Source organism: Empidonax traillii, unplaced genomic scaffold, assembly GCF_003031625.1.
Source record: "Empidonax traillii isolate 1590-97213 ecotype Southwest subspecies unplaced genomic scaffold, ASM303162v1 scaffold121:size1714817, whole genome shotgun sequence".
Lineage (NCBI taxonomy): Eukaryota > Metazoa > Chordata > Aves > Passeriformes > Tyrannidae > Empidonax > Empidonax traillii.
In genome coordinates, this window is record NW_020955314.1 from 1,367,830 (window position 1) to 1,391,835 (window position 24,006).

The following is a 24,006-nucleotide window of genomic DNA, read 5'->3' on the forward strand; positions in this document are numbered from 1 at the left end:
AGTCTGTTTTGTCTTATAACTTGTATCCGCTGTGTGATCACCTCATCTGAGTTACATTTTCCTCTCTGCCACAGGTTCAATTTAGTACTTTGGGAAAATCCATTTATCTACATTGTACTTCATCTTTGGTTAAGTGCAGACCATATTTCCCCGCTGTCTAACATTGTTGTAAGAACCCAGTAACGTTGAGCATAACAATGTTTTCATATGCTTATATACAAGCCCGGGATAAGCAATGGATAGAAGAATAACCAATGAGCTGGAAATTACCTCTCATTTTCAGAATTGTTTCTTGACATTTTTTAAGTGCCCCTGGAAAGTATCAACAAAAGTCCTACTCCAAGCCCTCAAAGCACAGTCCCACCTCTTCACTTCTAGTACACCATAATGACAACCCTGTCCACAATAGCAGTTTTGGGAGCAGAGTACAAAGAAGACCCTGCAGGCTGCAACTCACAAACAAAGCAATAGCATGAGACAAAAAATAAATAAGGAAAAGAAGGCTTACGTGGTTCAGATCAAAGATCTCAAACACTCGTTTTAAGTATAGATCTCCCTGTGAATCCAGCCCTGGAAGATCCAGAAGTCTCTTGAATTCATGGAAACTAAGCAGCCCAGATGGACATTCTCTCATAAATTTGCTGTAATAATGGTGCATCTGAGCAGGGGCATCTTTTGGTATCGATTCTTGGGCCCCCATGTTATTCCAGAGAAACTGTCTCTATTCACATTTCTATCTCTCAGGTTCAATCTTACTTATGACCACAACTCAGGCTAATACAGCTTTTAAATGGCCACGTTAAACATCTTAAAGTGATAAGTTTCTATTTTTATTTAGCGCCTATCAGTACTTGTGAGAGATTACCTTTAATGCTCTGTTCCAAAATAGACGGGATTTCACGGTCTGACTCAAGTAGAAACAAAGACCACCGTGCTCCAACTGTAGTTCACCACTCTCCCACTGACTACAAATATGCATGTTATGAAAGTAAAAATGAAGAGATCCTAAAAATGATTGATTTTGAATTATATACAAACAATTAGCAATATATAAGAATCTAATCCTAGAGTGCCTGTAAGGAATAGCTATAATTTTTGCTGTAAATAAGGATGGAAAAGGTTGAGAGTGCAAACAGAAATGCCTATTATTGCATCCTCTCTGCTGTAAATGGATTAAACCTTTCAGAAAATTGAACCTTTTGAACTCCTTCTTGAGGTACTTTTTATCATAAATATTCCATGTGGTATCTGGTATTTATGTGCAACTGCACCCTATTTACTCCCTCTCAGGATGGGTTCCTAGATATAACACACAATTTTGGTCACCAGCCTCGTGACAGAAGCTGAGTGGAAGAGAAATCTTTTACTGTAACTTCTTTAACAAGAATCAGCTTAGTCTGATACGTGAATTAAATAAGGTTTCTTTGATACTGGGCAGTGCTCTAGTCCTGTGTTTTGTTTTACAGCTTTCAGGAGCTGAATGTCTTCTTCCTCCGTAAGTCCAGGGAAGGGGTTAAGTATCAGTAATACTTGTACTGATTAACTTTTATACAAGGAGAAGAGTGGCTCAGGAGTATTACTACAGGACAAAGAAATTTGGAGCTATAAATACCAGTGTAAAAACACAGGATGTTAGTGATGCAGAAAAAAGACACTGCCACTCATCCTTTTAATTTATAATCACACAGTGGAGTTAAAGAGCACAGTCCTATGAGGTGGTGAATGCTCAGGGAAAACAGCAACCATCCTCCAGCCTGACTTCAGCCAAAGAACAATCAATATCTTGTAGGATCAGGCCAGTTTTTGAGAAGGACTCCTATGTTCTTAGTGGTCTGTGCTACAGCGCTTTCCGCAAGGACATCATCAAATTTATTAGCATATACTTCAAAATGTGGCAGAAAAGTAAGAAAGCTTGAACACTCCTCAGGTGCCCATGAACTTCTGAGGATCAAACAGAAAGACACAGACATTGACTGATTCAGTAGGCAAAAACCAGAGCAAACTCAGTAGCTGGAGTGTTGCCTTTCCTGCAGAGACCATGTGCCGGCCCTAGAGCTGCTGTGTGATCCCAGCGACTGAGGGAGAGTGAAAACAAATCCCATGCGGGCATCTTTTCTGCAGATGAGTGCTGTCTGGAGCAGTGAGGGTGAATGAAGAGGATATGAGGACAAGGGAGGGGAAAGGAAATAAGCAGACAAACCTCTTAGAGATGCACAGTCTGATCACAATCCTGAACTTTCTTCTTTAGCCATCATGCCCTGCTCTTAAAGAAATAACCAGTCATTGTGCCAAACACCAGAGAACACCAGGTGGTGTGGTTTAAGCAACTAAGCAATACGCAGCTATGCTCTCGCTCTCACTCTCACTCCTGTCCCCACTTCTGGTGGGATGAGGAGGAAAATAAGTAAAAAAAAAAGGTTAAATTTGTGGGTTGAGTTAAGAATAGTTTAATAATTGAACTAAATGAAGTGAATAAAGATAATAATAATGAAAGAAAGGAATAACTCCCCCAAAAAACAAGTGATGCACAATACATTAGCTCTCCACCCACTGACCAATGTCCAGCTCATCTCTGAGCAGCAGTGGGCCCCTCCCAGCCAACTCCCCTTAGTTTACATACTGAGCATGACATTCTATGGTATGGAATATCCCTTTGGCCAGTTTGGGTCAACTGTCCTGGTTATGCTCCCTCCCAGCCTCTTGTGCACCTCTTCACTGGCAGATCACATGACCCCGAAAACTCCTTGACTTAGGATAAACACTACACAGCAACAACCAAAACACCAATGTGCTATCAATATTCCTCTCCTGCTAAATCCAAAACACAGCATTGTACCAGCTACTAGGAAGAAAATGAACTCTATCCCAGCTGAAACCAAGACAACAGGGTACCAGGAACATGATATGAGTAGGTTAAGAACTGTCCGTCAATAACTCACCCAGTGCTAGTCATCTTTTATCTCTTTCACCTCTTTCACTCAGGCAAATCTCCCTCATCTTTTCCCTTGATCTTCGGCAAATGCTACTTACAGGATTCCGCCTAGGCACAGGGAACTTGGGAGTTGCTCACATATACTGATCCCTCTCCCCTTCCTCTTCTTTTCTCCCTCTGAAAAAACCCCCACACAATCCTTCTTCTAGTTGCTTGCAAATAGCAAGTCTTGGGAAAGTGTACCCATGGTGAGTGAGGCACCTGAAAGATTGCTGTGCTGCCTTAAAGATAGGACACTAGAAGTTGGGTTTTTGTCAGATTTTGTAGATTCTGGTAAAAGACTTATAAGAGAATGTTAAGTTAAGGTTTGAATGCTTTTAAAGTAATACCTGTTCTCAGAATCGTTTTAGCTTAATAAGAATAACTAAAATACATGTAAAAGATAACAAAACTGCCTGGGTAGAAAATGATCTGATTTATAGTTCAGTCTCACAGCATCCCTCACCCCTAGTAGGGGACTGGAACAGTATATAATAGCTGATACAACAGCTGACACAAAAAGAAAGGTGAGTTTTATGGAGCACAAAAAGACTAAAATTTATAACCTGCTGCATAGTTTGACAGCACTTGATAAACTTGCAGACAAAGCATGTGCTGAGATAGTAGAAATTCTACAGAAATCACTTGTTCCAGAAACCAAAGGCATTGGAGTATTTCTACGTTTATAAATAAAAAGAGAAAAATTGAAAACAATGTGGAGCTGAACTGAATAAATTAATATAGCAAAACCATTTCACAGAACACTGAAACAATGGGTATAGAAACTAGTTTGTATACAGGAAGCCCAGTGAAGCAATTCCCAATGAACTATCTGTATCAAACTAAATTGATTCTAAAAGATAAAGATAAAATTACAGTATCTATTGAGATTCCAAGAAGCTTTCAGGAGTCTATACAATATTTTGGCAATTAAGAAAAAGATACAAACAGGCAACAGCGGGACCATGCACTTGCACTGAAAATGACAGTCCCGTAATAAAGATTGCTGCTTCAGGGACAGACTGTTGCTACACTGGAAGAACATGGGCACACAGGAAATGCACATTGCAAAACTGTCTCTGTAGGGAACCATGAGAAAGAAATAAATCACATTCCTTAGTTCTACTCTGATAATGGGATAACATATCTCAGTTTTGGAAGGGATGATGTAATTGAGATTTCTTCACAAGGAAATAAAGGTAGTCTTTTGATAGAATTTGAAAACAGAAGTTAAACCTTTTTAAAAAAGCACAGACAACAAAATAAAGCTTCCCAGCAGGGTGATCAGGAACTACCTTGATACATAAAAACCCAGAAAAATAAAATAATAAAGATGACATTCTCTTTCTCTTGGGTATTGTGAAAACAGAAGTAACTTGGCTGCAGGCAGCAGATACTACATCTCTGTGTTGTGAAACAAGGAGGTCACACATCTTTCCACTCTCATAGATTCAGCTGAATGCTACCTGCTTGAAGTGTAAGACAAAAAAGAGAGCTGCTAGTGCTTGAAGTGCCAAGTTTAAAATGCATTTCCATTAAAGGATAATCCACAGGTTTTTATCTAAATTTGTGTCACCTTTGCCAATTAATTTTTTGCACCTGTTCCAGCTCAGTCCAGCCCCACTTCCCTTTTCCTTCCTTGGTAATTTCTGTTGCTCTAAAAAAATGCCATTTCTCTCTCCTCTGTGACTCATGTTGTGCTTCTGGACTTTGTCCCATTTCTCTCTTTCTCCATTCCCTTTCTTTCCAGAACTCCATTGCAGTCAGATGCTGGATCCTACCAGTGCCGAGCATCTGCCACTGCTCATTTTGGCTACAGAGGGCAGCTGTATAAGCAGGACCAGAGAAAGCATCCCCATGTCCCTGACTAGCCAACTGATTTTTGAGTTTCTTTCCATCTCCCTTTATTAACTACCTTGCCAGCTCCCTACAGGCACATGGCTACTCATCTGTAGCCAACTTCAGAGTCCATTTATGTCTCTTCAGGTAGATGCAACCTACCTCCCATCTAAGGCAGACCTCGGTGAGGTGTTTTCAGAGGGACTAACTAGGCATTCCAAGTGAAAGAATTATCTGGACAAGATAAAAAATTGTGGAAAGAGGATGTTATCCTCCAGGAGGAGCTGGAATGGCCTATCCTAGTCAGAAAATTTACCTATAAAGGCTTTAATAGTTTAAGGGCTTTGTGTTTTTTTGTTGTTTGGGATTTTTTTAAGACCCAAACTCTGAGGTCCCAACAATTAACATCTTCTCCCTCTACACCTCTCTACAGCTTTTTCAACTATTTGAATGAGTGTTTAGCTTCTCAATCCCACATTTCTTCTCCTATGCATGTTGCAGAAGGAGGAGGGCCAAGCTGGCCTTTCCTTCTCCTATCTTCATCAGTAGATTGCTTTTAAGGATTGTTTTCCTCCCCCTCATACACCAGAAAGTTTTGTCCCGAAGAGTTTGTAGTACACAACCCTAATCTGTCTGCCTGAGGTGAGATGACTCACCAAATTCTTGCTAACTCAAGCATGGGGATGGGGATAAGAGAGGTCATCGGTATTTTCTGTGGTGTTTCAACCCTGACACCATTGTGGGTCACACAATTGCTTAATTATTCTCTCACTGAAAATACAGATCAAGCACTGGCACAATTTGGCAAGTTCACAGCCACATTCCTTATGTGCCTGCTTCTATAGTTCTACAAACACTGAACTCTTTGAGTTTATGTATGGATTTTAAACAAAAAACAAGAGGCAGTGACCATTCAAAATATATCTATATAAGCCTATTATATCTGATTTCTTTTTGTACTACTGCTTGATTATTCCTGACATCAGGATTATGAATTTGTCTCAAAGATACATGTCCTGGTGATGAGATAGGCAACTGTGCTTATCTTAGTTGTGAACAGTCTAGTCTAAGATGTTTTTTTTCGGGTCATTAAGCCAATTACAGACATGATTTTGTGGGTGTTGTTAGCCACATATGCTACAGTGCATCGATATCTATAAATAACGAGCAGACCATGTATAATGAAATAACAAGTCATACTTCCCACAGAACCATTGGTAGTGCAGTTATTTTAGTTTTAATGATTATGGGAAGAGCTCTGAGATACCAACTTTACGTTTTTCATTTGGAGTTCAAGACTTAACACAAAGAGGGTCCACTGCTGAAGCTGTTCATCAAGGTTTCCAGTAGCCAAAGAGATGCATCCTTTGACAGGAGGAAAAGTCAGGAATACTTAGTTTCTGTAGCTATTGCAAATTCACTGACTTTCCTGAACTAATGATTGGCAAGAGCTTGGGCTGCACCTTGCCAGGTGGACATCAGGGAACTGGAAGTGAGAGTAGCAATCCACTGTTAAGCTGTTACTTTTCAGTGGTCTTATTATGAAGGGAAAGAGGCCTCTCATGCAGGGAAGATCTGAGAGGTCAACAAAATGTCCTGGCTTCAACTGGAAGAAATAAGAAGAAAAGAAATCCCTGAACTTTTGCATCCTGATGTATCTTCAAGTTGAGGGTAATATCTCCAAATTGACCCTGCCCCAACAACATTTTGATGCCACAGGCTGTTTTAATGAAGGATTTCATCTTAGACAAACTGGACTTTTTTTTAACATTTAACTATTTGTAACTATGTTACATGTAGATCCTTAAACAACTCTAAATCTCAGCTTGCTGGCTTTATCTGCCTACCACAGTACAGCTATTTGGAATAAAGTTTGATATTAAAGCATTCTTTTTTTTTTCTTCCTTTTTCTTTTTTCTCCCCCCAACCCCCCTCTTCCCCCTGCCTCAGCAATCAAGTTAAGCAATTGGAAAAGGGAAACCCAAGCCAATAGAGTCATCAGCAAACATTTAATTAAAAGGCGAGGCTGTCTTCCCTAATTAGGTACCGTTTTCTTGATTGGAGACATTTCCTTTCTGGGTGCCTGAAGTCTTTCCCAAACTGAGTGGACACTGAGCATCTCCTAGTGGCCCGAGTTCGAAAGACAAGGGCTGGTTGTGGTTGCTAAAGATATTTCTGTCCAGTAATCCCTGTTCAAGTGCTTTTCTGGACCAGTGGAGTGACAGGCCCTGAGGAGAGACACCCTGAGGGGCTGGGACTTGTGGCTGCCACTGCCAGCCTCCTCTCCCTCTCACTGCAGCTGAGCAAACAAACACATTTTTTCCTCTGCGTTGCTTTTGTCCAAGTATCAGCTCTTGTTTTTGATGGAGAATGAATCTCTCGTTAAGATTTTAACTATCTTTTCAACATATTTTCTCTTCAACTTGCATTTCAGTTCCATGATATTTTCAATTAATGTACAAAGAAGGGATGAGAGACACTGTTTCCTCCTTCCACTCCTCGAATGTTTATATCCATCTTGCTTTGGAAATGGCAGGGAAAGGAATTTTTAAAATAGAGAGGGAAGACAAAAATATACACACAACCTTCCAGTAGTGAAAAGGAGAACGTGAAGGTTTTAAGACTCTCATCCAGCCCCACCTACAAGAAAACAAACTCACTTAGTAAATTTTTTAAGATCTTGCCAATAGGTAAGTCCTTCTCTGCCTAGAGTGAACTTGACATGTTCTCAGGGCTCAACCTGCTTTTGAAGGAATTCTCTTGAAGACAAAACATGAAATTAGTGCTCATGTTTGTAAGAGCCTGGGTCAGGTTTGCAGCCTTTCTAAACTTAAAATGCTTTGCACTAAAAATGCAGTAAGATGAATTTGAATGCTTCCCAAACTGCGAAATAGTGTTGCAGTGCTTCGCCTGGAGGACTTTGCATTCAACCCCTTGGAAAACAGGAAGAATCATAAATCCTGCAAAATGCTAGTAATGTTTTTGGTGAGTCTGGTGTGTGCCAGTAAGTATTCATCCAGCTGAAGGAAAAAAATGTACAAACAGACCATACAGTATCATTAGCATTGAACAAAAAGTTCTGATAATCTCTCATAGAAAATATCAGGTTATTTAAATACAAACACTGTTGAAATTCACACAGCAGAACCTGAAGAAAGGATATAAATCAGAGCTAGTGAAATTCAAGAAGTGGACTTTTTACTAAGAAGAAATTCTTCATGACTCTACAATTTAAAGTACATACTTTGATTTAACATCCCATCTAAACTAAGCATGGGATAAGCACTTTTCATATAATCCTAAGGTTAAAAAGAATAGGGACGTGTCCTTTTGTATATAATTCTGAAACAGTAAGAGCTTGGGGAGGCACTAAAAAGTAATCGTATTGCTTCATTTGCATAATCCACTTAACACACACGTTCTGTTCGTTCTGTTCGCAGCCTCAGTGATGAGTTTTCAGATAATACAGAGGTAGGAATTTGAATATTTAAAGCATAGCACTTTCAGTATCATAGAAGCTGGAAGCTGATGGAGCCACCTTGAGCAATTTCAGGCTCAGGAAGAAGCTTGCAGGCATCAAAGTCTGTTTGCTTGCAATCTCACTTCCTAAATGCCAAATGCATGCTGCAAGAAATTAGATCCCAAATTCTTTTCCTCATCCACTGACATCAAAGATCTGGCAACGATTTTTACCATCATGGCAGCAGGCAAAATCTGATCCTCCAGCAGAAGAAAAATAACACACAGAATTTGGATGGGGGTAGAAGGTGGAGAAGAAAACAAAAGAAAACTAACCTTGTAATTTTCAATTTCAAAATATAATTGCACTGCTGTGGGCAAGACAATTTGAATGATAGAGACTTTTTACATCTCTACCTGTTATGCCACTTCAGAACCTTCATTTACATGTAGATTTTTTGCAATCTGTTTATCCTGTTAAGAAAGAGTTAGTTTTCACTGACTAAATCAGATAGGTTGTTACCCCCCTGATGTATAAGGCAGGGCAGAGAGACTTGGTAAATCTAACTTGAAAAGAGCTGACTCATCTTGGAATAATATCCTTAGTCTCTGCTAAGCACGGAAAGGAGTCTTGAGCTGGATTTTTGTATTAAGAGCAGAATCCAGAAGACAGATGCTTTTTTGATTGCACTGCACATAAGCCATGCTCTTGTTAGGAGTGTCGATGCAGTCAGAATGGTCAAGAACAATATGAGGATACTGTTACTGAGAAAGCCAGTGCCAAGACAAAAAATCCCAAATGGTTTACTCTTGGCAAGCTGGCACGCCAACAGCTCATTCTTCTTCTTACATAAACCAGTCCCCAAAGCCAGCCTGAAGCCCAATAGAATGACTTCACAGGAAACATAAATTACAACAGATAAATATACGCATCGTATCAAACTAAACACATGCAGTGTGAATCCCAAAGGGGAAGCTTATGAAATCCTGGCATGAGGCTCGAGAGGTCCTGGTTCTTGTTTGCCACAGGCTTTTCGGTGAGGCTTTCACAAGACTTTATTCAAGGCAAGAGAAGAAAAAAAACCTGAGCTACAGCTTATCTAGATGCTATGTGTTGTACCTGAATCACGTAGTTATACTGTTGCCATTTCATTGAAAATAAATTTTTTTTGTATTATTAAAAAGGAAAAAGTAAAACATTCAGGTAAAATATTCTGGTTCGCTTGATTCATTTGTCTAAGTCTTTCCAGTCACTAAATTATAAAAATAGATTGGACTAAGATGAAAACTTGCCAGCCTTTTATCTGGGAGTAGATGCCACATTCTTCGTATTATTCCCATCTCCAAATGGATATAGACTATACAATCTTGTGTATTTAACAATTTGCCATTCCTGCTCTGCCTTCTAAATAATTCTGCCTGCTCCTATTGCTACAGTTGAGCAACAGCTCAATTAAGAAAATATACAATAAAAGCTATGCCTCAGATTACAGTAGCTAATGGAGGATTGTTACAATATCTTGCAAAACTGGAAATGAATATCAGATATTTAGTGGGAGCTCATTATTAAATAATGAGGTTATAAGCCTAGCATAAGAAGTTTTATAGTGGATTTTATGAAGCCCTAAAGGCTTAATCATTGTTAAATTTCATTAAAATGGTGAGAAGACTTCCAGACAGATAAAAAATTGAAACATCTTTTTCTGTCTAAAACACAACATTAATTAAACAAGCCCTTCTGGCAACAGAAAACCAAAAGCCTAGATTAGCGCAAACTATGTCTTTTGTCCCCTAAATCCTCACATCCTGGTACCTCAGCTCCTCCCTATATCCTCACCAGACAAAAGGAAACAATCACCTGATCATTTTGCCAGCAAACTGTTGCCTTAAACAAGGAATAAAAGCTGAATTTTGCATTAGTGGGGCATTCATTCTGGGTGTGTCCCTGCTACCCAGCTGCCAAATTTTATGAAAACATTAGGAACTAATAAACTGAAATGTCTAGTCTTTGAAACTGAGCTGAAATACGCCTATTGCTTAAAAAGTTGTTGGAAAACTGGAGAAGGGGATGAGAGATTGATTGGTAGTAAGAGTCAAACCATAATGGTTTTTTCCTAACTGGAAAAATTTAAGGCATACATCTTAATATTCATCAGATAAGTTGATCAAACTGCTCCCTGGGTGATAAGCTACTTGCAGTGGGAGAAGGGCCCAGCAATCAGTTACTTGTCAAAAACCAGTGAAACGAAAGACACTGTCCCATTAAAAAAAAACAAAACAACAAACCAAAATCAAACCCCCAAGGCCCCCAGAGCTCACCACCTTTTTGATTTGGATCTCTTTTTCCATTGAGACATGTCCCAGGTACATCTAAGGCTTGTCTTCATATAATTTACTACCTATTTACATTTGCAAAATGGTTTTTCTTTACAGAAAGGTACTCTTAAATAATCTCTTAAATATTTGTCATGGTCTGATCCGGCCTCTGCCTCTCCTGGCAATCTCTGCCCTCTTTATCCACCAAAAATGCTGTGGGTTTGCTCTGGGCCAATTTCCCCACACAATTGCTGTAAGTTGAGAGAAGGTTTATGCAGACAAAAGAGATCTGATTGGGGAGAATAATATTAGGATTTATTACTAGCAAGATAAAAACTAAAGAACTATATCTACAACAATTCTAATTAGGTAAAAGTACTATGTATTTACAGAAATACATAGTATTCTATTCCCTGCTTTGTATCAGTTCAGGAGGAGAAAGCAGTCTTTTTTTCCATTTTCGGAGCTACAACAGGTCTTTCAAATAATTTTGCAGCACTCGAAAGTTCTTCTTTTATTATCTCTGGGGCGACAGCTCCGATTCGTCGTAGCTGGAACTGTTTCTTTCTCTCTCTCTCCCTTCAGCAGGAAAGAAACTAAAAACTAAAATCCCTGCCACCTGTGGAAAACTGCTGGGGAGCAGAGACGACACTCTGCAGCTCATAAGGAGCCTACGCCAGAGCAGAACATGAAGGAAAGAGAGACCTACACTGGAGCAAGATGGCAATGGGAGGATGTGGGATCTGAGTGAGGGATCCATGCTGGTGCAGCTGAATTTGTGACCCCGAGGGACAGCAGAGAATGGAAGTCCTGTTGCTCGAGGGATGAATCCACATCAGAGAAGTCTATCAAGGACTGTTCTCCAGTGGGAAGGGACCCCACAGGAAACAGGGGTGGACTCAAAAGCCATTATCCTTTGTGACTCTGTGGTGAAGATCCATGGTAGACAAGTGTCCCCTTGCAGTCCATGGAAAGCCCTTCAGGGCCTGGGTAACCCCCCAGCCTCCAGTCTTAGCCCAGGAGGGGGGAAGGCCCAGCCCTGAGTTCAACACAGAAGAGAGAGAGAAACAGTTCCAGCTGTGACGAATCGGAGCTGTCGTCCCAGAGATAATAAAAGAAGAACTTTTGAGTGCTGCAAAATTATTTAAAAGACCTGTAGCTCTGAAAATGGAAAAAAAGACTGCTTTCTCCTCCTGAACCGATACAAAGTGGGAAGGGGTATTTCTGTAAATCCATAGTACTTTTACCTAATTAGAATTGTTGTAGATATAGTTCTTTAGTTTTTATCTTGCTAGTAATAAACCTAATATTGTTCTCCCCAGTCAGATCTCTTTTGTCTGCATAAACCTTCTCTCAACGTACAGCAATTGTGTGGGGGTGAGAGAAACTGGCCCAGAGCAAACCCACGACAATACTAAATAAGTATTCTTCACAACTGTAACATGTCAACTGTTAGAATAAACAGTTTATATGTACATTCTCAATGTACATATAAACAAGTAATATAAACAGGTGAAGACAACTGTTACAATTTTGATTTCAAATAGCATTGCAAAGACTGCAAATGGTAGAGAAAGCTGAATGGTGGAAACTGAAAAGCAACCGTGCCCTGAAAGTTGCTATCTGGTTTATTCTGTGCTGTCTGCTTGTACTGGATACACTGTTTGCTGAGTACAGTAGATATTTTCCAAATACAGAGACCAGTATCAGCAGAAGTGACAAGTTCTCCCAGGCTTTTCTGTTGGCACAAAACTGTTTGAAGGCTACTTACTTTCTTCCTCTCTCTCCAAACCCTTGGTTATCTCATCTTGGCAAGGGCTCAATTTCCCTGTGCCCGTGGTCGGCCCTGCACTGGTACGCTGTCTTCCTGACAGAAGCCTGATTTCAGGATGTGGTTATTTCATGGTCCAGTTCTCTGAAAAATAACTTAAACCAGCTGCAGGCTCCACTTCATGAAGTGTCCTCAAGTCAGTAGTTGCTTTGAAACTATTTGTCGAAAATAAATTTTTAAAGTATTTCCGAATACTTTTCAAAAGCACTGGAGAGTCAAGGGCTTTTTGCAGCACACTTTAAAGCTGAACTGGAAAAGATCCCAGATGAGCTCAGACAGTGTCCAAGGGTGTTGCCCAAGGTTAGCACTGATAAAGCTTTTCTTGGGAACTTAGCACACTGATTTATTAATTGAAAAGAACACAGCAAGTTGACAATTTCTGCCAGTCAGGCTCCATGTCTATGGACTGGAAGTTTGCTCGGGATCTGTAATTAGCATGTTTATTGAGTTAGGAAATGCTACTTAATCAAATTCCAGTACCTTTAACCATCTGGTAATTGGTGGGAGGAAGAAAAGAGAATTCAATGAGCCAGATTTTATAGGAACAGTCCTTGAAGATTGTGCAAGAAAGAATCACATAAATCCAAAAAAATCAAGCCTAATTGGAGGTGAAGGTGTGTGTGGAAATATGCATAACAAGAAAACAGTGTAACAGAGGTACTGATTCTGGGAATTCTTAGTCTGCTGGGCACCACACAAGAAATTTAATGTTGGATGTAAAAGCACATGAGGTACCTTATACTCCCAACATTTTCTGAAACAAATAAAATTATTTCCATAATGTGGAATGAAAGGCCATTTCTGTAACCGGAAACTGTCTGGAGTAGTTTTGGCTACTATTTTTGGCTACAGTTTTAACCTGTAACTAAAGTAATCTGTGTAGTGTAATAACACATTTTCCTTAACATCTCTGAACTCTTTGAGATAAATTATGTGGTAGAGAACACTAATGCTTTTTTTTTTTTTTTAATAATTTTTTATACCGTGGTGGGCTTATCTGTTCTATTCCCTGAAAGCTGAGTTTGTAGTACTGACCATTCAGCCTAAACCTTATTTCAGTCAAGAACAAATACTTTTGCAGGAATTACAGACAACTCTTCACCTCCTTAGTAGCATTCGATAGAAAGTGTTACTTTGGCTTAAGGGAAAAAATGAACAAGGCACAGTCTTGTGGATGAATCTTGTGGCTAGAAGGAACCTGTAGGAATACCGAGAATGAAGAACATAAGAAGGCAATGCAGGTAACAGCTGCTGGATGTATCTGTAGGATGACCTAGAATGTTAAGCAGGAAAATTGGGATGATGGATCTAAAGCAGACAGAAGTGTCTGGAAAAGGGGGATTGAATTAAGCTGCAGAAGGTGCTCAGAATGAATCCAGCAACAGATGAAATCACATTGTGTCTATGTCGTGTAATCTTAAAAGATGAATACCTTTTAATCCAACCAAACCAACTTACTACCTTACAAAGATTTTTCAAGCAGTTATATAAATAAAAATTTCAACTGCTAATGCACACTGGAAATAATAATAAAAATCTCACTTTCAAAGATGAGAAACAATCAGCATGTATTAGAATAACTATGCAACTTTCAAATTGGCAAAATGTACTGGGAACAGAGCATTCGAAATTGTTTGTCTGCCGCTCATGTTTATCTGCTCATAATTTTCTACTGCATCACCTGTGAATCACTTTCGTTATTTCCGAGTAGGGAGCATTGCCAGCTCTCTGAGACACGTTGCTGAGTGCATCAAATGATGCAGCCACAAGAAAGCCAGGAAGTCAAGAACGAATTCTTACCTTATTCATGTCAAATGTGTGAAATACTTGTTCAACGTAGCTGTTAGCTTCTGGAGTAAGTCCGTGTAGATCCAAGACATGTTTAAATTCATGTAGACAAAGCTGTCCAGATGGGCACTCCTTCATAAATTTTGTGTACCAGTGGTGAATTTCCATAGCATTAATGTCATCTGCTGATCCCGCAGCACCCATTGCATCAAACATACCAGGTAACTTTTCTCAGTATTTATTCATCCAAATGCTGATTCTTGCTTCCAACAATGATCATTCAAATACCAACTCTGCCTTCAAGAGCTACTTTAAACCTCTTACAGATTGCTACCAAGATAGACTAGGTAAATATAGCACCCTAGCAAGATTACTGGCGCCCAGTTTAATGCCCTCTGGTTTTATCAGCTGATTACAATCTTTGTGCACAGTCAGTCTGCAGAGCCTCAGATGAACTGATTATACCATTGTGTTATATTTTGCATTGGCACCTGTAGTGCTAAAATTATTTAAACTGGATGGGTATTGAAAGGGTAACATGGAGGAATAGTCAGAGTAGTTTCTAAACCTTCATTTTAGTAATTCACAAAGTTTTAACTAAAACTTTAACCCCATTTCAATACTTGGATACACTTTATGCAGCTGCTTTGTGGTAAACGACTTCTCATTTTTATTAATTCTGTATATACCCTCATTCAAATCTTACCTTAAAAATCAAAACTGCAACATGATTTGACTTAGATAACTTGAAAAAACTGAAAGTAGCTGTACACTAAGTACAAAAAACTTGCCATTGTCTTTAGACAGCAGTTCTACAAGCATCTCAGTCTTCTGTAAGCTAATGTCCAAAAAATTGCTCCCCCACTGTCACTGCTCCTCGTTTTCCTTCCCTTAATCCAGCATGAATGTTTGTGGTTGAATTTGGGAAAAAGTATACAAACAGATCCAGGCAAAAGCTTGAATTGAATAAGCTTTGAATACTTTTGAATACTAATAAATATAGACTGAATACTAAAAAATATGGTTAGCTTTAGACAACATTACTTACAATTTTGCATTGTCTGGTCTCACAAAAATTTGTGTTCTAAAAGAGAACAGATAGAACAAGGGTGGAAAAGTGTGGCCAGCAGTAGAAGAGGTGCAGGACTGCTGCTTTTGCTGATTCAAATTGTTTGTGGAAACTTGCAGCGCCATACATCTGTGCTGTATTGCAGAACACAGCACTGTACTGTTTTACAGCTTTAAGCCTTACAGTGCATACTATGGCATGCAGTAGTTGTGGTAGAATGTAAAAATACATCTGTTACACTTCAGCCCACTGCAAAGGTGCTGTCTCACCAGCGGCACTCCCGTGGTTCATCACAGGAGGACAGAGAGCACCACCTGAGCAGCATTCCTCTGCACAGCCTGGTGGCCCTGGAGTGCTGTGCAGCTGCACAAGATGAATTTTCCTTTGGGCCAAGGTTCGCGCTGGTTCAGTTGCAAAAGCTGCACCGACAGTCGAGAGAGACAAATTTAATCTTAAAACTGCAAAGGAAGTGAATGCAACTGTTGGACATGTCACGAGACCTGTTTTTTGGGTGCCAAAGGGATGAGGGGTGGTGCACCTGTGGGGTGTGAGCAGTTAGGGTGGCATAGCTGGACGGGTAAGCTGCCCATGCTGCATGAAGTTAGGTATGCCAGCCATGGCACACAGGTTCAGGTGGTCGTTTTGAAGTCAGTTGAATTCTTCAGGCAAATGAAGAGTTGTGACCTGCTAATTCTGTAAGGTAAGAATTGCAAGATATTTCTCACAAATGGGTACAAACCTTCACTGCAAAAGGACAACAAGCTGGACTGTCACTGGAAGAGACTTTCAAAACATATTTGTAACCACATTGCCTAAACCAGAGTCTGCAGCCAGTCAGGGCAATGCTGCTGAGGAGGGAGAGAAGGGGGAAAGATGCACACTGGAGGACTTCAACAGTGACATATACTGTAGCTATCATTAAAAGGTGATTTTTTCTAATCTCTAGTCTTTCCTTGCACTGCTTTCGACAGATTCCCCAGAGCAACAATAGCTGCCCACTAATGTACTGTCAGTTACAAGATCAACACCTTCAACACTGAGAAGCAGCAGGGGTTTTCTATATGATATACTGAATAAAACCAGAATAGATATGAAGTATGTGAAGTGGTATTTGTAAACACTCCACTTCAAAAAATCACTCACAGACAAAGAATGCTATATTTATAATAACCAAGACCAGAAAGCAAAAGAAAGGTAGCTTGAAGTGTCAATCTTCAGCCTTTTATTGTTCATCAAATCTAAATTTTCAATAGCTAGGAACTGGAAATGCCAACACAGAATTTACTGGTGTTTATCTACCAAATCGCTTGCTCAATGAAAAGAGGGAGTTTTAAAAAACTCAGTTGTTACTCAGACTTCCTTCCCCTGATCACCTGAAATAATAGCAGTATTCAAAAGAAAAAATCAAAAGTCTGAATATACGATTCAGAAGCCATAGATGATTTTTTTTTTTTTTGGTAAATACAGGGGTCTGCAATAATTTTTGACATATTTTAATTCTCAAACATTCTCCTGAAAAAAGCAACAGCATAAATGCAAGTATCAAAAACTATGTCATCTGAGTCCCATATCATTCCTCGAAAACGTGCATATTTCTTTCATATGGCACGGAAGACTCTCCTAACTCTGTTGTGATTGTTCTTCTGGAAGACAAGGTTAAAATGTCAGAAAAATCTACATTTACTTAAATAATTCTTCAAGGCAATAATTAAGCTATTGTAAATTATCTATTTGATGAATCTGGAAAAAAACTCCTTAAATTTTACACTGATATATATGACAAAATAAGCATATGAAGAAGCATGAGATGCTTATCAACAAAGGTCATAATTAAAAAAGAAGAGAAAAAGGCCAGAGTATTTCAAGAAGTAGTGCAATAACCCAGGATAAAATAGAAACATGGAAGTTGGAATTAAGTGCAAGCAGGAGAAGAAACTGCTTGTAAAGGAATTTTTGTTGGCCACATTCCCATAGCTTTACCAAGGGATTACAGTGATGAAGTACACACAGATTAGAAGGGCTATGCTGGCAACACTGTTCTTTTTAGCCATTTAAAATCCTCACTTTCACTCAGGAAAAGTTACTTTTCTATTTAAAGCAAAGTTTTCTCAGATTTATTGCGTCTCCACATCCAGGTTAGCTGGGGATTACATTTCTTCATATATATTACCCTCCAAGCAAAGTCTAGAAGTAAAATGAGGGAGAATCCAGAAGTGGAGAAGAACTTGTATTGTAGGTCTGTAGGCAATGTGATACAAAGGGGAGGGAAGGCAACTGGAAGAAGAAAAGAAACAGGCAGCAGAGAGACCGACAGAACTTTGAGAATGTAAGGCACTTCAAGAAAGGATAAAAAAGATTTATATTAAATTCTGCCATAAACATGAGGCATGGAAAGAAGAAGCTGAAATTATACATTAGAGTAAAAACCAGAGTTTAATTCTAAAGACTTTAAACCAGTATTATCACTTGCACACAGAAACCTATTGTCTGAGTAGTGTCTGTATCAAAGGTACACCATGTGCTTATTTTCCACTGGATATGACTGGAAAAACCCATCCAGGTCACATAGAATCTCTCAGCACTGTACCAGATCTTCATATGTAACAGTTAGACATACTTTGACCTTCATATGTAATAGTGGGGACTCAAGAAGCAAAAAACCTTTAAGGGTCTGATAAACTAGGATCTAGGAAATCTAGAAATATCAAGTTTTCTATGGATGATTCTATAAGATATACGGAAAATTTAATGAAGATTTGAAACACAAAGTCGCAGACAATGAGAACAATATCAGAATAGAGATATCCACATCTATTTTAGAGAGAAACTTCAAGGACCTAAACTCTGACCTCCACTTTTCTCCACAGCTAAATTCTCACCAAGTCTCCCTCAGTGTTATGTATTAGCACCATCAGCCTCTGCAAGCCCCAGGAATAAGATGTTTGGACTTATGGATGTAGGAAGACAGCACCATTTAGAATTTTTATTTGATCCTTTTACTACAGTAACAGCCTTAACTATAGCCATAAAAACCACAGGTTACTGAACTGAAAAGCTGTACTTTTCTTTAACCTCAAGACGGTCTTTTTGGAATTCTTTGAAATATTCCTGCAAAATAATTTGAGAAAGAATCAGATTTCTTTAATGTGGGACTGATTAGCACAACGTGGTTTGGAGGCTAAAAGTAAATATGAGTTAAAAAAAATTAGATAATTTCATGGAGGAAAAGCCCATTTAACCTACTTGTTGAACTTGTTATTTAATTGAATGACCATAGGCTGCTGGAAGCAAAGTATGATTAAGGGGTGCCTGTTCCCTAGGCGTGTTCTTCTGGCTATTGCCAGAGACAGGACAGTGGAGCTGAAGTATCTTTGACCTGTCTAGTGAAGTGTGGCTATTTTTGTATGCCAGACATGACCCAGAGAATGTTTAATTGGCTTATCTTTATCCAGCTTGTAGTCAGACTGACTGAAGATAAATAATTTTGGAAAATGTGTTGGTGTTCTGTGGGTTCTATCTTAGATGGATGTCTGGGTACAATGCAGGCAAACTCAGTTTATTTGTAAGTTGCATAATTATCATAAAAGCATTGATGGTAAATTATATTTTCTGTACAGTTTCTATTTGTATTTTCCCATAATTTTTGTACACAGGCGTAATGCTTCTTTATTAGGACACTCTTTTTTAAATTTAGTCATAAGTTTCTCAGTATGCCTGTATGTGGAACTCTGAATAATCAGTAATAAACCTGTAAATTAGTGCCTTGTTACTGTGTTAGGTCTGATACTTGTTTTCTTAAGTGACAAAACAATACATATGCAGAAATCTGTCCGCTACCAAAGTCGTGGAGCATACAGGGACAACCCAAACTTTATTAGATGCCTTTTAAAATTAGTCTTGTAAGTGGTTTCTAAATTGTTGTTAAGGTTACTTAAGTAATATTCTAATGCTACTAAAGCCCTTTCTAAAGTATTAAGGTGACACTGTTAATCCATAATCTTTCTGGAACTCTTACACAACACACAATGTTCTATCTTAAAAAAAAAAAAAAAGACTACCATTCCCTTTCCCCTACCCTAAGCAGGAAAGAGAGATAGGATAAATAAAACTTATATCCTTCAGAGGGATACTAAATATCATAAAATTCACCAAAAGGAATTAATGAAACAATTTAAAAATTAATACCTGTGAAGTGGTTATAAAAACAATTTGAAAAACATACATAACATGCTTAGTACTGCTAGCCTTGAAAAGAAATCATGATTTGATTTGATAGCAGTAATTGCATGTAATCAGCCAGTCCCTCCCTGGGGTAGAGTCTGGGATGACCTAAGCAGCAAGACCAGCGCGATGTGAACAAGCAGAGGAATTCACGATGCACCAGGCATCATCTTCCCTCTCAGCACGTGGGCACACAGGGACTCGGTGGTAAACAGGAGCAGGTTCAACTCCAGTGCACCGGGAAATGCCTCCCTACAAATAATCCATAGATGGACATCTATGCTGTCTGTACCCACCTGTGCCTATTATGGACACGCTACTTACTCTGGAAGCCCAGGACCAGTCGTGTTTTTCTTATTTTGTTCAATAACAAGAAATATTTGAAAATCAAATGCAGTATACCCTGTGAAGGCACTTCAGTATTTTTGCCATCTTTCCCTTCAGGCTGCTAAGTTTTCCTTGAAAAGCTATGTTTGCAACTCACAGCTTTGCTGCGGTTTGGAAGCATAGTCTGCTCTGTAGATATGATGACAGATAGAGTTTTTCTCTTCCATTTTTAAACATTATGAAATAGTCTTTAAATTCTAAGACCGTTTTGTTTTAAATCATAGATAAATGCAACCCCGAAATCCCTTTAAAATATATTTCTACCAAGAACTCCTATAAATATTCATCAGTATGTAAAGAATTACTAGCTAGTTAAGTCACTGTGGTTAATAATCCATAACAGAGGACGTGCAAGCAGTGGCCTGTAAGGTTCATGTCTGGTCAACAGCAACTGATGCAGAATGGACTCATGTGATTACAGTAACTTTGTAGCATATCCAAAGCCTGAATCTTTGGCCAGCCACAATGCCAGTTTTTTAAATTACTGAGTTCAGTCTGAAAAAAACTTGTGACTTTTGTCACTCCTGCTTTACTGTCAGAAGAACCCTGAGTAGTTGAGAGCAAGGTCTGTTAACAGGATAGGACAAAGGAAACAAAAAGGAAAACAGTATCTTTTTTATCTTACTATCACCATTTGGTATTACATCCTGAGAGGCAATACACAAAAATCAAACCAACATGGAATTTAATTTAAATGAAAGTTGTGTGAAGATCTTTTGACCTTTCATAGTTTATATTCCTCAAGAGGAAATTCATCACTGCTGTGCTATGCAGCACTGACTGTGCTCAAAAGTTGTTTCGTGCCACCACAGCAATCTCAAGATAGTTCCTGGCTGCTGTAATTCTTGACAAACTTTACGAAAAAATACCAGCAGGAACAACATTTATTCAAATGTTTTTTAACAAGTATTCCTCTGTGTTTTAGTCTGAAAACCTGACAAAACTACACATTACAGGACTTAAAATAAGAAGCTACACTCTTTGAGTAGGAAGGCACAACTTCAATGCATTTAAAAGAGGAAAGTACAAGCTTAATCAGCACATGCAATTAAAATGAAGGCACAGGATATCTGTTAGAGTTTGGAAAATAAAGATTATTGTTTCCAGACAATTTTGCTGATGTACTGCAGATTTCTTTTTTGCATTTTTTAAGAATTTTCATCACTATGTAACAGGTCATAATATCAGCATTCACTGTTAAGAGTAAACCACTTGTACTCTAAGCTCTGAAAAATTTGACTTAGATTTACAATCAAAATTTGAAAAGAAACAAAGAGGAAAAAAAGTGATTGATGTTCCAAAGCTGTCTGAAGATTTAATTTCATGAAAAGAAATGTGCTCTTCTGCTTAAGAAGTGGGGCTTACATATTCCATTTGTGAAACCAAGTAGGTTCCTCTCAGTCATTATACTTAGGTGAAAATAGAGACCTCAGCTGAACTTCCAAATTCACGAGCCAGCATTTTAATCTATTCCAAACTTTCCTTTTCCGAGAGAATACAATATCCACTGAACTGGTAGAAAATAACAGGAAGATATAGTTCTTTTCCATAACGCATACAAAAGGGAAAACGTATTCCAAGTACTCTAAAGTTCATTTACTTACCAAACTAAGACTCTTCCTTGCAAAGCATTTCACAGTGAAATATGTGAACTATTCTTGACAGCAAGAGCTGTTTGTATGAGCCTGGAAAACTGACCTATAATAGACTAATTTTACTTTGCTCACAGTTCTTAAAAGTCACCATGTTGGTGTGATTTGTCCAAGACAAAAGATACACTTCCTAGAGAAATTCCTCTCAATCTGAAGATTTACTTAAAATTAAGCATCCTGCTTTTGCATTAATGAGTTTGAGAACAAATTTTCCAGCCTGTTATCAAAGAAATTAATACATTCACAACTCCCCCCAAATATTCACAGAAAACATTTAAGTAAACTAAATTCTTTCTTCATTAACCTTTCCATAGTTTTGTCTGTCAAAATATTTTGCAACAGTAACTGAAAGGTTATCTGAATTAGGTTTAACCACTTTGTCTACTTCACATAACTTAAGGCTCTATGAAGTATTAAACATACTTTGTTCATAATTTAACAATATAAATCAAAGAATGCTTTTTTTTTTTTTTTGAAAAAGCATCCACAAGGCATAATAACACCTGTGTAGTGGCATTTCATCTTGGAATAGAAAAGAATTTTAAAGAAAATTTTTTACATGTGTGTAGCATGATTTTGACTTCTTTAATTGCTCAGGAGGAATCTCTGTTCCTATTCGAAAAGAAAAATAATTAGTATTTACATTGACAAGGTATTGTGCGTGTATAAAAGGAATCGAGAGAAGAAACAACCAAACAAAAGCAAACAGAGAGAGGAAAGAACACTAATTAAACTCAGGAGGGTAAGAAAGCCCTAAAAGAGAAAACTAGTTCTTTACTGTTAGCTGGTGAATAACGACATTTTCATTGCTGATTTGTCGTCCTATGCCTTAAAGGTGTCATTGGAGTATTTAAAAATAATAAGTCTGCAGTACTGGAGACTCTAGCACTAGCACTATTACAAGTTTCATATCCTTTGATCTAAAATGAAACTCACCAAAAGAACCACAACAGGCTGTTTAATACTGTAGAACAATTCCTGGAAAAGTTTGAAAAACTCAAGTGTGTTGCTGAGAAAAACCTCTGAGAATGTGAATGTGCACCTTGGACAACCAACTGCTGGCATCTGCCAGTAACACAGTAAGCACCCCACTAAAAAGGTACAGGTAGTAGACTTTCCTGATGCTGCAAGACAGCAATAGGACAAAATATAAAATTATTCCTGAAAACAAATCTCTGTGTTTCCTGGGCCCTTGATGGGGAAGTTGTTCAAACTTCACATGAAAATGTCTGATCTTTGCTTTTCACAGGAAAGGTGTCTGAAAGCTTTTACTTCTAAATTGAATTAGCAATATGCAGAAGCTGGAGAAAAGCAGCTTATTGATGGGGGTGGAGTGAGCTGCAGCTTCCCTGAATGGTGCTGTAGTCCCGTCTCCTGAGTTTGTTCTACATCTGCACAGTTGTAGAAACAAATGGGGAGCAATTTGTCCACAGAGGCAAAACAGGGCAACTAAACACATGTAACATGGAGTGGTAAAAATAAAGCTGAGAAGCTGTACTTACCCAGAGTGACTCCTAAAGTGTAACAATTTCTGTTGTAAATGACTGTGGTGGGTTGTCCATGGCCAGCTTCCAGATGCCCACCCTGCTGCTCTCACATTCTGCCTCCTCAGCAGGACAGGGGGGAAAATAAGATGAAACTCAACTCAAGGGTTGAGATAAAGAGAGGGAGATTGATTACCAATTACTGTCATGAGCAAAACAGACTTGACATGGAGAAAATTAATTTACTTCATTCTCAATTAAAGTGGATTACCTGACACATGCTGAGAAAGAGACATCCTGAGAAAGAGATAAAACAACACCTTTCCCACTCTGCCTCTTTTTTCCATGCCCAACTTCACTCCCTCATTCCTGACTTCTCTACTTCCTCCCCACGAGCAGTGCGGGGAATGGGGGCTGTGGTAAGTCCCTAACACAGCTCCTCTCTGCCTCTCCTTTCTCTACACTCTTTTCCAGGTCCCCAGAGTGGCTCCTTCCCATGGGCTACAGCTCTTCAGGATCAACCTGCTCCAGCATAGCCTATCCACAGGCCCCAGCTCCTTCAGGGCATGTCCACCTGCCATGGTACGGTCCTCTCCATGGGCTGCAGTGTGGATACCCGCTCTAGTATGACTCCCTCCAGAGGCTGCCAGGGAATCTCTGCTTGGACATCTGGAGCACCTCCTCCTTCTCTGACTTTCCTCTCTGAAGAGCTGTTTTTCACACACTTTCCCTCACTCCTCACTGACTGTGGGGCGTTTTGCCCTTTCTCACACAGGTTTTCCCGAGGCTGCAGGGTTCAGCTGTGCCCTTTGGTGGGTCCAGTGGAGTGAGCTGAAACCGGCTGTGCTCGGCATAGGACAGTCCTGGTCACTCCCCACCAGCAACCTGTACATTGCTTCAACCAAAATGTCAGTGCAGCTGACTATGGGGACAAAAGCAAACACTCTCTGCACTGAAAAACAGGAGAAGCCAACCACTTCGCTTACAAA

The 24,006-nt window shown here is 39.0% G+C and overlaps 1 protein-coding gene across 2 annotated transcripts in view; it reads right to left on the reverse strand.

The window, feature by feature from the left end:
* Positions 1-23,748, reverse strand: part of GUCA1C (guanylate cyclase activator 1C) — a 44,321-nt gene extending 20,573 nt beyond the window's left edge. The window contains exons 1-3 of one of the 2 annotated variants that reach the window (XM_027883251.1): positions 23,634-23,748; positions 23,036-23,140; positions 14,217-14,386 (exon numbers count right to left, since the gene is read on the reverse strand). In XM_027883251.1, coding sequence (XP_027739052.1) covers positions 14,217-14,372 — 156 coding nt within the window. In that variant the 5' untranslated portion in view covers positions 14,373-14,386; positions 23,036-23,140; positions 23,634-23,748. Of the gene's footprint in view, positions 1-14,216; positions 14,436-23,035; positions 23,141-23,633 lie in introns of those variants that run through there. The other variant, XM_027883250.1, reaches the window with a different exon arrangement.
* Positions 23,749-24,006: the final 258 nt, after the last annotated feature.